This window comes from Anolis sagrei, chromosome 2 (genome assembly GCF_037176765.1).
Source record: "Anolis sagrei isolate rAnoSag1 chromosome 2, rAnoSag1.mat, whole genome shotgun sequence".
Lineage (NCBI taxonomy): Eukaryota > Metazoa > Chordata > Lepidosauria > Squamata > Dactyloidae > Anolis > Anolis sagrei.
In genome coordinates, this window is record NC_090022.1 from 173,423,285 (window position 1) to 173,436,022 (window position 12,738).

At 43.9% G+C, this 12,738-nt stretch overlaps 1 protein-coding gene across 1 annotated transcript in view; it reads left to right on the forward strand.

The window, feature by feature from the left end:
- The first annotated feature begins 1,359 nt into the window (after nt 1-1,359).
- The window catches only part of GNL3L (G protein nucleolar 3 like), a 44,077-nt gene continuing 32,698 nt past the window's right edge, over nt 1,360-12,738 (forward strand). Inside the window, exons 1-5 of the mRNA XM_060763284.2 lie at nt 1,360-1,496; nt 6,732-6,857; nt 6,959-6,996; nt 12,123-12,224; nt 12,402-12,518. Coding sequence (XP_060619267.2) covers nt 6,845-6,857; nt 6,959-6,996; nt 12,123-12,224; nt 12,402-12,518 — 270 coding nt within the window. The 5' untranslated portion in view covers nt 1,360-1,496; nt 6,732-6,844. The remainder of the gene's footprint in view (nt 1,497-6,731; nt 6,858-6,958; nt 6,997-12,122; nt 12,225-12,401; nt 12,519-12,738) is intronic.

A 12,738-nucleotide genomic window follows, 5' to 3' on the forward strand; every position in this document is an offset into this window, starting at 1 on the left:
TTAACTTCTTGTCCACGAGGACTCCAAGATCTTTTTCACACGTACTGCTCTTGAGCCAGGCATTGTCCCCCATTCTGTATCTTTGCATTTCATTTTTCCTGCCAAAGTGGAGTATCTTGCATTTGTCTCTGTTGAACTTCATTTTGTTAGTTTTGGCCCATCTCTCTAATCTGTCAAGATCATTTTGATTCCTGCTCCTGTCCTCTGGAGTATTGGCTATCCCTCCCAATTTGGTGTCATCTGCAAACTTGATGATCCTGCCTTCTAACTCTTCATCTAAGTCATTAATAAAGATGTTGAACAGGACCGGGCCCAGGACGGAACCCTGCGGCACTCCGCTCGTCACTACTTTCCAGGATGAAGAGGAAGCATTAGTGAGCACCCTCTGGGTTCGTCCATTTAGCCAATTACAGATCCACCTCACCGTAGTTTTGCCTAGCCCACATTGGACTAGTTTCCTTGCCAGCAGGTCATGGGGGACCTTGTCGAAGGCCTTACTGAAATCCAGGTACGCCGCATCCACGGCATTCCCCACATTTACCTAGCTTGTAGCTCTATCGAAAAAAGAGATCAGATCAGTCTGGCATGACTTGTTTTTGATAAATCCATGTTGACTATTAGCGATGACCGCATTTGTATCCCAGAATATCAAGGCAGGAAATCCCACATTATCTGAGTCTGGACTCAAGATAACCCCGTTCAAAGCAGGTATTGTGGGATTTTCTGCCTTGATATTCTGGAATATAGGGCTGTGTGGAAGGGCCCCTAATCCACACTCAGATTTTTTTTTTTTTGTCGTGCCAGGAGAGACTTGAGAAACTTCAAGTTGCATCTGGTGTGAGAGAATTGACCGTCTGCAAGGATGTTACCCAGGGGACGCCCGGATGATTTGATTTTTTATCATCCTCGTGGGAGGCTTCTCTCATGTCCCCGCATGAGGAGCTGGAGCTGACAGAGGGAGCTCATCCGCGCTCTCCCCGGATTCGAACCTGTGACCTGTCTGTCTTCAGTTCTGCCGGTTTAACCCATTGCGCCACCTTCACACTCAGATAATCTGGGATAAATAATCTGGGCTGTGTGGAAGGGCCCCCAAGACAGAAAATGCCACATTGTCTGCTTTGAACTGGGTTATATGGCAGTGTGGGCTCATATAACCCAATTCAAAGCAGATACTGTGCGATTTTCTGCCTTGATATGCTGGGTTATATGGCTGTGTGGAAGGGCCCATAGAGAGCCATTTCATTTATGCACGCGCTGGCTCCCACGCTTCCTCTGCAAACACAAACAAAGGCAAACCACTCAGGCGTTTTCCGGGTAGACGGGCGGGAGCGCGCACGCAAGGCACGCACGGCCGAGGCCCCGCCCCCTTGTGGGGGCAACGCAGAAGGCCACGTGCTTCCCTGTCCAGGAAGTGGTGAGAGGGGCTCCTCAGTCAGGAGAGAAGGCGAGGCGTGGGAGAGCGACCCTTAGAGCTGCCTTCGTTGTGGCCTTTCAAGGCAAGTGTGGGCTGTACAGAAATGTGTGCTTCCATGGTCAGAAGCATATCTGATGGCCATAGACTAGGCAAGTGCAGTGATTGAGACCAGGGTTGTATCTAGACTAGGCATGAGCAAACTTTGGCCCTCCAGGGGTTTTGGACTTCAACTCCCACAATTCCTAACAGCCTACTACAGCTCCCAGAAGCCCCCAGACTTCATTTGCAGGCTGGGGGCTTCTGGGAGCTGTAGTAGGCTGTTAGGAATTGTGAGAGTTGAAGTCCAAAACCCTTGGAGGGCCAAAGTTTGCTCATTCCTGACTTAGACTGTGGATTTAATAGTTTGGCACCTATTTAGCTACACTGGCTCAGTGTTATGGAATTCTATGATTTGTAGTTTAACAGAGAATGCTGAAGGCCTTTTTCAAACTACAGTTCCCATGATCCCATAGTATTCATTGCCAAACTTCCTTCATTCTATTATTATTACTAGCTGTCCCCTGCCACGCGTTGCTGTGGCCCAGCCTGTGTATATGTTTTTGTGTATGTATATATGTATGTCCATGTTGTTTGTTTGTTTATTTATTTACAGTACTAGCCGTCCCCTGCCACGCATTGCTGTGGCCCACATGGGGGTTCTGTGTGGGAGGTTTGGCCCAATTCTATCGTTGGTGGGATTCGGAATGCTCTGTGATTGTAGGTGAACTATAAATCCCTGTAACTACAACTGCCAAATGTCAACGTCTATTTCCTCCAAGCTCTACCAGTGTTCACATTTGGACATATTGAGCATTCGTGTAGAGTGTGGTCCAGATCCATCCTTGTTTAAGTCCACAGTGCTCTCTGGATGTAGGTGAACTACAACTCCAAAACCAAAGGACACTGCCCACCAAACCCTTGCAGTATTTTCTGTTGGTCATGGGAGAACTGTGTGCCAAGTTTGGTTCAATTCCATCATTGGTGGGGTTCGGAATGCTCTTTGATTGTAGGTGAACTATAAATCCCAGCAACTACAACTCCCAAATGTCAAGATTCTATTTTCCCCAAACTCCATCAGTGTTCACATTTGGGCATATTGCGTATTTGTGTAGAGTTTGGTCCAGATCCATCCTTGTTTGAGTCCAGAGTGCTCTCTGGATGTTGGTGAACTACAACTCCAAAACCAAAGGTCACTGCCCACCAAACCCTTCCAGTATTTTCTGTTGGTCATGGGAGAACTGTGTGCCAAGTTTGGTTCAATTCCATCGTTGGTGGGGTTCAGAATGCTCTTTGATTGTAGGTGAACTATAAATCCCAGCAATTACAACTCTCAAATGACAAAATCATTTTTTTTTGAGTGAAGGACATGCATTGGGTTGTTAGGTGTCTTGTGTCCAAATTTGGTGTCAATTCGTCCAGTGGTTTTTGAGTTCTGTTAATCCCACAAACGAACATTACATTTTTATTTATATAGATTTATATATACTGCTTTTCTCACTCCTAGGGGGACTCAAACCTGTTTACACATAGATAATGGCAAAAATTCAATGCCTTACAACTACAATAGTAAATCCACAAATTCGACATAAATCATATTAAAAACAGTATATCACCAAACATCAAAACACTTATTAAAACCATAAAACAATCTCATCAGTCAAGTCGCCATTCCAGTCCTTGTCCCTCTAAATGCTGCATACATCTATTGTCTGAAGGTCTGGTCCCAGAACCATGATTTTAATTCTTTTTCCTAAAAGTCAGGAGCGAGGGAGCAGATCTTACCTCCTTTGGGAGTGTTTTCCATAGGCGGTGGGCCACAGCTGAGAAGGCCCTGTTCCTCATCCCCACCAGCCGCATTTGCTCTATTGATGGGAGCGAGAGCATGGCCTCCCCGGATGATCTTAAATTGCGAGGTGGGATGTTGTTGTTTATTCGTTCAGTCTCTTCTGATTCTTGGTGACCTCATGGACCAACCCACGCCAGAGCTTCCTGTCGGCCGTCACCACCCCCAGCTCCTTCAAGGTCAAGCCAGTCACTTCAAGGATGCCATCCATACATCTTGCCCTTGGTCGGCCCCTCTTCCTTTTTCCTTCTATTTTCCCCAGCATCATACTCTTCTCTCAGCTTTCCTGTCTTCTCATGATGTGGCCAAAGTACTTCATCTTGGCCTCTACTATCCTTCCCTCCAATGAGCAGTCGGGCTTTATTTCCTGAAGTATGGACTGGTTGGATCTTCTCGCGGTCCAAGGCACTCTCAGAACTTTCCTCCAACACCACAGTTCAAAAGCATCTATCTTCTCAGCCTTCCCTATGGTCCAGTTCTCACATCCGTAGGTGACTACGAGGAATACCATTGCTTTAACTATGTGGATCTTGGTTGCAAGTGTGATGTCTCTACTCTTCACTATTTTATTGAGATTGGACATTGCTCTCCTCCCAAGAACGAAACGTCTTCTGGCTACGGTCTGCGTCTGCAGTAATCTTTGCAGCTAGAAATACAAAGTCTGTCACAATGTGTGTGCAAATATTTGTGTTTATGTGAATATATGTGAGTTTGTGTATATATGTGTTTTTGCGCATGTGTTGTAATGTAATTATTATTATTATTATTATTATTATTATTATTATTATGGCATATTAAGTCTCTTCTGCTGTGTTTTTCAGTGTTTTTATGAGTGATGGTCACTCATTGGCCTGATAGGTGTATTGTGTCAAAATTGGTTTTTGAGTTATGTTAATCCCCCAAACTAACATTACATTTTTATTTATATAGAGTAATGCCTATTTATATCCAACTTCTTCTTTCTATAAAGGAAACTCAAAGCAGCTAAGTATACACTATTCTACAGTATAGATGCACCCCAGGCCCCTTCCACACAGCTGAATAAAAATACACATTACCTGCTTTGAACTGGAATAAATGGCAGTGTGGACTCAGATAACCCAGTGCAAAGCGGATATTGTGGGATTTTTTGCCTTGATATTCTGGGTTATATGGCTGTGTGGAAGGGCCCCTAGAAATGGGTTGCTGTGAGGTTCCAGTAGCATTCTCTTCTGATGTTTCACCTGCATCTGTGGTTGGGATCTTCAGAGATTCTGTTGGCAGTGAAGCAAGTGGAGTGTATATATATCTTTGAAATTTCTAGAGTGGGTGGATGAACACTTGTCTGTTTGAAGCAAGTGTGAGTGCTGCAGTTAGCAAGCTTGAATAGCACCGAGTAGCCTTGAAGCTGCAAAGTCAATCAGGGAGAGTATCTGCCATAGAGGTAGTCTGGCCTATGTTGCCTGGAGACATCCTCTGTTTTGGAGGTGTTAACTGTCGTTTGATTGTTAGCTGCCTGGAATTCCCTTGTTTCTGAGTGGTGTTCTTTATTTACTGTCTTGATTCTGGTGCTTTATAAATACGAGGGTTGAATGAAAAGTAATGCCTCTACCTTCGTAACTCCTCAACAGATGGCAGTACTGGTATGCAGCAGGTACTGGCTTGTTCAGTAGGCTCTCCTCTACAGTTCTATTTTGGCAGGAAGCCTTAGCATTGAACGGTTGTGTTGTTAAAGTGCGAAGTATAGAACCCTGCGCAGATAGTCAGTCAATCCGACTTAAGCAACATGCAGTCATTGAATTATTTGACAGCAGAAGGTATCACCCTAATTGTGATTCATCAGAGAATGCAAGCTGTTTTTGGTGATTGTGTTACTGTGAGTACTGTGCGTCGATGGGCTAGTAAATTTAAAGATGTTGAGGTGGGAACATCTGACTTGTGTGACAAACAAAGAGTTCGATGTCCTGTGACAGCAACCACCGAGTTTCACAAACAAAAAGTTGACAGATTGATTCAGAATAATCGTATCACTCAGAGAGAAATTTCAAGCATAATCGGCATTTCACAAGAGCATGTCGGTCACATTATTGCTTTGCTTGGCTATCGGAAAATCTGTGCATGATGGGTTGCGGAAACAGAGTGTCGACTTCTTCGTTGACGGCTTCAAATAACTTGTTCATCGTTGGCAGAAATGTATCCAATTGTCTGGTGATTATATGGGAAAGTGAACAGTGGTAGTTAAAGAGCACATTCTAAGGATTATTTCTGTGTTTGATTTATTAAAATATTCCTATCCGAACCCAAGTAATAAAAGGCAAAAGATTTATACGATCTGAAGAGAAACCAGAGTATCCAAACCCAAGTAATGAAGGTGGAGGCATTACTTTTCTTACAACCCTTGTAATAGTAACCAAATTTTGTTCATTTTCATGGTTTCCTCCTTTTTTTGAAACTGTCCACATACTTGTGGATTTCAGTGGCTTCTCTGTGTCCTCTGATCTAATGGCTGTCAGAGTGGTCCAGCATTTCTGTGTTCTCAAATAATATTCTGTGTCCAGGTTGGTTCATCAGGTGCTCTGCTATGGCCGACTTCTCTGTGCCTTTCATGTTCCTTGTTTCGTGTTTGGGCAATGCTGTGTTTGGTGGTCCCTATGTAGACTTGTCCACAGCTGCATGGTACACGGTAGACTCCTGCAGAGGTGAGAGGATCCCTCTTGTCCTTTGCTGAACGTAGCATTTGTTGGATTTTCTTGGTGGGCTTGTAGATTGTTTGTATGTTGTGTTTCCTCATCAGCTTCCCTATGCAGTCAGTGGTTCCCTTGATGTATGGCAGGAACACTTTTCCTCTGGGTGGATCTTCATCTTGACTCTCGTGGCTTGTTCTTGGTCTTGCAGCTCTTCTGATGTCTGAGGTGGAGTATCCATTGGCCTGGAGAGCCCAGTTGAGGTGGTTCAGTTCATCTTGAAGGAGGTGGGGTTCGCAGATTCTTTTTGCACGGTCTGCCAAGGCTTTAATGGTGCTTCTTTTTTGACTTGGGTGATGGTTGGAGTTTTTATGTAGATATCTATCTGTGTGTGTGGGTTTTCTGTAAATGGTGTGACCCAATTGTTGATCTGGTTTGCGGATGACTAGGACATCTAGAAAAGGCAGTCTTCCTTCATTTTCTTTTTCCATAGTGAACTGGATTGTTTGGGTGGATGCTGTTAAGATGATTTTCTTAGTGGGTCTGTAGATTGTTTGTAGGTTGTGTTGACCCACTCTAACAACCATCATGTCAGACTACACAGAAAAGCTATTGAAACTGCCCTTTTATCTTCCCCTGCTTTATCCTCACAAGAGGTGGGTCATACTTGCAGGGAGTGACCAATACAAGATCATCTGACGAGTTTGACAGCCCAGCAGTACCTTGTACCTGAAGATTTCGAGTCTTATGACATCTTTTCTTTATCTTCTAGGTGTTCGTAATAGGGGAAAAACCCAAATAATTTAGATAATTGTGCTGTGGCCACTGAATCTAGCTGTCTAGCCAGAAAATCACCCTCTTGCCTGTCTGCCTGCTTTTGACACCATGACCAGACACAGTAAGTTCTGCTTCATTTATAGATCAAATTTGGTTTCCTGCCTAGTTGGAATTTTGGATGTACAATGATGACCCTTGACCCCCACTCCTTCCCTTTTGCAGAGCAGAAAAAATCTGGAAAGAAACACAAACATGGCAAGGTGAGCAGGGGGTGTCTGCATCTGTTTCTATGCTGCTGTTCACAAATGCTTTTTTTTTGGGGGGGGGGGGAGATTTATTGAGTGTTGAGCTGTGTGTTGTGTAGGAAAAGGCTTGTTTTCTCTCCTGAAGACTGGAGAGGGGGGTCCACAGAATCCAAGCAGAACCCTTTGATTATGTCTGTGAGAAGAACTCAAGTTTTCTTAGGGAATTCAGTTTTATTGGTGTGAAGAAGTCATAAGCCAAACGTTGGTGATCAGAAGAAAGGAAACATTATTATTATTATTATTATTATTATTATTATTATTATTATTAGCCATCCCCTGCCACGCGTTGCTGTGGCCCACATGGCTTTTCTGTGTGGGAGGTTTGGGCCAATTCTAACGTTGGTGGGGTTGAGAATGCTCTGTGATTGTAGGTGAACTATAAATCCCAGCAACTACAACTCCCAAATGCCAAGATTCTATTTCCCCCAAACTCCACCAGTGTTCACATTTGGACATATTGAGTATTCATGTAGAATTTGGTCCAGATCCATCATCAGTTCACCTACATCTCTGGATGTAGGTGAACTACAACTCCAAAACCAAAGGACACTGCCCACCATAGAATCATAGAATAAAAGAGTTGGAAGAGACCTCATGGGCCATCCAGTCCAACCCCCTGCCAAGAAGCAGGAATATTGCATTCAAATCACCCCTGACAGATGGCCATCCAGCCCCTGTTTAAAAGCTTCCAAAGAAGGAGCCTCCACCACACTCCGGGGCAGAGAGTTCCACTGCTGAATGGCTCTCACAGTCAGGAAGTTCTCTTCCAGTATTTTCTTTTGGTCGTGGGAGAACTGTGTGCCAAGTTTGGTTCAATTCCATCGTTGGTGGGGTTCAAATGTTCTTTGATTGTAGGTGAACTATAAATCCCAGCAACTACAACTTCCAAATGACAAAATCAATTTTTTTGAGTGAAGGACATACATTGGGTTGTTAGGTGTATTGTATCCAAATTTGGTGCCAATTCGTCCAGTGGTTTTTGAGTTCTGTTAATCCCACAAACGAACATTACATTTTTATTTATATAGATTATTATTATTTATTAAACTTTATTTATACCTCGCCACCATCTCCCCTCAGGGACTTGGGATGGCTAACATAAGGCTAAGCCCAACAAATACAGTAGACAAATAAAATACATACAGCAAATATTAATTAAAATTGAAATAAAAAATGAATTAAAATAATATACAGCAATAAAAACAATAGCATACTTGGTTTAAAATCCTAAGTACTATTTTACTTACAGAAATATAAGAAAAAACAAGAATTTGGATTGAGAATTGTAAAGACTTTATTTTTAGTTCCAAGATGAAAAGGAATGGCACTGAACGTTTTGGTTTTCTATTTATTTTATTCCAAATAGGGTTTGGCTTTTCTGTCTGTTTATTTATTTTATCCCAAATACGGTTTGAAGTTTGCAGCATCAGTTTAAACAGAGCAGTTCAAACAGTAAGAAGTTCAACAGTTGAAAAAGCATTAAATACTACATTAAATTAATTAAAACACTATTTTTATAAAATTTAGAAGAGTTAAAACTCTGAAATACACAATGCATATTAAAACAGCACATCATTCCACCCTGGGCAGCCAATGCTGAAGCCTTGTTTAGACAACAGAGAGGGAGCAGATCAAATGTCTCTCTGGCAGGAATTCAAGATGATAAGACTCAGTCAGGCTCAGATGGTGAGATACAGGCTCTCAGATAGTCAGGACTAAGCTATAAAGTCAAAAATAGCATTTTGAGTTGTGCCTGGAAATGGACTGGTAGCCAACAAAGCTGTTTCAGCAAGTGTCATGTGCCCCCAATAACAACGACCGGTACCAGACACTATTGCACTCATCAACCAGAGGTTCCCAGAAGACATCACAGCTCTGTTTCACCATTGCCTCACCACCAGCTACTTTCAGTGGGACAATGAGTTCTACGAACAGAAAGATGGAGTAGCTATGGGGAGCCCCCTCAGCCCAGTCATAGCTAATTTCTACATGGAACACTTTGAAAAACAAGCCCTGGAAACAGCAAGAAAAAAGCCCACGATATGGTTCAGATATGTGGATGACACTTTTACCATTTGGAGCCATGGAGAAAAAGAACTCAACAGGTTCCTGGACCATCTTAACAGCATCCACCCAAACAATCCAGTTCACCATGGAAAAAGAAAATGAAGGAAGACTGCCTTTTCTAGATGTCCTAGTCATCCGCAAACCAGATCAACAATTGGGTCACACCGTTTACAGAAAACCCACACACACAGATAGATATCTACATAAAAACTCCAACCATCACCCAAGTCAAAAAAGAAGCACCATTAAAGCCTTGGCAGACCGTGCAAAAAGAATCTGCGAACCCCACCTCCTCCAAGATGAACTGAACCACCTCAACTGGGCTCTCCAGGCCAATGGATACTCCACCTCAGACATCAGAAGAGCTGCAAGACTGAGAACAAGTCGCGAGAGTAAAGATGAAGATCCACCCAGAGGAAAAGTGTTCCTGCCATACATCAAGGGAACCACTGACCGCATAGGGAAGCTGATGAGGAAACACAACATACAAACTATCTACAGACCCACCAAGAAAATCCAACAAATGCTACATTCAGCAAAGGACAAGAGGGATCCTCTCACTTCTGCAGGAGTCTACCGTGTACCATGCAGCTGTGGACAAGTCTACATAGGGACCACCAAACGCAGCATTGCCCAAACACGAATCAAGGAACATGAAAGGCACTGCAGACTACTTCAACCAGAGAAGTCAGTCATAGCAGAGCACCTGATGAACCAACCTGGACACAGCATTTTATTTGAGAACACAGAAATGCTGGACCACTCTCACAACCACCATGTCAGACTACACAGAGAAGCCATTGAAATCCACAAGCAGGTGGACAATTTCAAAAGAAAGGAGGAAACCATTAAAATAAACAAAATCTGGCTATCAGTATTAAAAAAAAACTCTAAAATTACAACAGCAAAAACAGCAGAAGGGAAACAACCAGGGACATCTAATCACCTCTCAACAAAAGATTGCCCCAGGCACTGCCAGGCCATCAAATGCTAATCAAGGTGGTCAGTTGAAACATTCACACCTATCCCCAGCAGAGAAGAGTCCTTTGTCCCAACCGTGGTCATTCCACAGATATACAAACCTTTTTGCCTAGTTCCAACTGACCTCACTACCTCTGAGGATGCTTGCCATAGATGCAGGCGAAACATCAGGAGAGAATGCCTTTAGACCATGGCCATATAGGCCGCAAAAACCTACAACAACCCAACAACAACTTTATTTATACCCTGCCACCATCTGTCAAAAAGGACTCAGGGCAGCTTACAGAATCACAAATAGTGCCGTAAAACACATATAACCAATCCCAGTCAGTGATCTAACTGCAAAATTTTGAACTTACTGAGTTCCTGAATATTTTTAAAGCCATCCCTACATGGAGTGCATTACAGTAATCTGACCAATCAAGACACATGTTATTGTGGTCAGATCTGGCTTCTCAGGAGATGAGTGCACTAGCTTTGCACCGGGACTGTGGCGCAGCTGGCTGAGTGTCAGCTTCATTAAGATAACTTCTGACCAAAAGATCATGACTTCGAAGCCAGCCCGGGTCGGAATGAGCTTCCGACCAATTGTGTAGCTTGTTGTCGATCTTTGCAACCTGAAAGACAGTTGCATCTGTCAAGTAGGAAAATTAGGTACCACTGATGTGTGGGGAGGCGAATTTAAGCAATTTACAAGGCCATAAAACACTCCAGCAAAAGCATGCGGGGAATGTGGAAGTACTTCATCAGTGTCGCAGACGGATGATGAAAGCGACAGCTCCCCTGGTGGCCAGAAAAGTTAAATAGCCTCTTGACTGTCTGTCTGTATCTGTTGTGTGTCTTTGGCATTGAATGTTTGCCATATATTTGTACATTGTAATCCACCCTGAGTCCCCTGCGGGGTCGTGTCAGTGTCGTGTCAGGAGCGACCTGAGAAACTGCAAGTCGTTTCTGGTGTGAGAGAATTGGCTGTCTGCAAGGACGTTGCCCAGGGGACGCCCGGATGATTTGATGTTTTTATTATCAAATCCTTGCCTTGTGGATGGCTTCTCTCACGTCCCCGCATGAGGAGCTGGAGCTGATAGAGGGAGCTCATTTGCCTCTCCCTGGATTCGAACCTGCGACCTGTCGGTCTTCAGTTCTGCTAGCTTCTGGGATAAATTCAAGATTATGTCTAAGTTATGAACCTGGGATTTCGGGGAGCAACGTAATCCCATCCAGCACGGCGGGTGTGTGTGTGTGTGTGTATGTGTGCTTTGAATGCAATTTTCCTGCTTCTTGGCAGGGGATTGGATAGGATTGGATGGCCCACGGGGTCTCTTCCAACTCTGATTCTACAGGTTGAAACCCTTCTATCTCATTAGCTATCCAGTTAATCAGGAATGGATTAAAGCTTCAGTTTGGTTGCCTTATCCATTCACTGACTTAGCACCAAGCAGCAGAGTTGGATTTCATCTTCCTATTGGTACATTAAATATGCTGGCAGAACTAGGGTTTTAGTGTTGTGGGAGGAAAGGTCTAGTATCTTCTTGCTCCTTAAGGTTTTCCAAGTTGTGTAAAAATTGCTGGACAATATAATGTGAAATTCTCCATTGTACACACAAACACATACGACTTGATTAGGGGAATGTATCTGCCATTTCCTGGTTGGCACTCTCCTGGGCTCTGGCCAGTGTTAAATAGGATTGTGGCCTTATTCTCCCATCCAATTATCTTTTAAATTGTCTATGTCTCTGAAATTGATTTCTGTAGTATGTGTGGTATGGCTGTGGGACCCTGTGGTCCTCAAGACATTACCGGACCTAAGTTCCCATTGACCTCAGCCGGCCTGGCCAGTAGTAAGGCATAATAGAAGTTATAGTCCAGCCACAAGTCGCCATCCCCGAGAGGGTATCCAGGGTGCTCCCCCCTCAAATGGACACTGGTGGAGGGGAAAGAGCTTGAAGAGAACTAAACCTTCCAAACAGGTTGGTCAGTGACCATCTGGGGCCAGTTCATTTCATTTATTGATGCCTTCCCTTTCCCTTCTATAGAAAAAAGATGCAAAGATGCATGGGAAGAAAGACTCAGGAGTGCCTCAGTTGTCACGTTTCAAAGAGCCGGTCAAAAAGGAAGCAGCGCTCAAGCAGAAAAGGGTGAGGCTGAGAAATGGAAACAGTGCTCCATGTGTAATGGGGCTGGAACTGTCTGATTGAGATGAATTGTCCGGCCGAGGGTCAGTGGAGTGGGTTGTGGGTCTTCTATGTTTTAGAGAGGCTGGGAGGGGCTGGCAAGGCCCATCTCTGGGTTAAGATTCTGCATCTCACAATCAGGTAGCAGAACTGCAGGAACGGCAACGCCTGGCCCGCCAAAAGGAAATCGGAAGGTTCCGGAGTCTGGAAGGGCTTCAGAAGGATGCTTTACGCCGGCAGCAGCATTTTAATCAAAAGGTAATCAAGCTGTGATAGAGATCTTCACACATCACATAGAGTTATGTGAATATATGGCCATGTTGTGGAAGTATAGCCCAAAAAACCTACAACAACCCAGTGATTCCAGTCATGAAAGCCTTCGACAATATATGTGAATATACATTAAGGCACCGGGACTGTGGCGCAACTGGCTGGGAGTCTGCTGCATTAAGATCACTATTGATCAAAAGGTCATGAG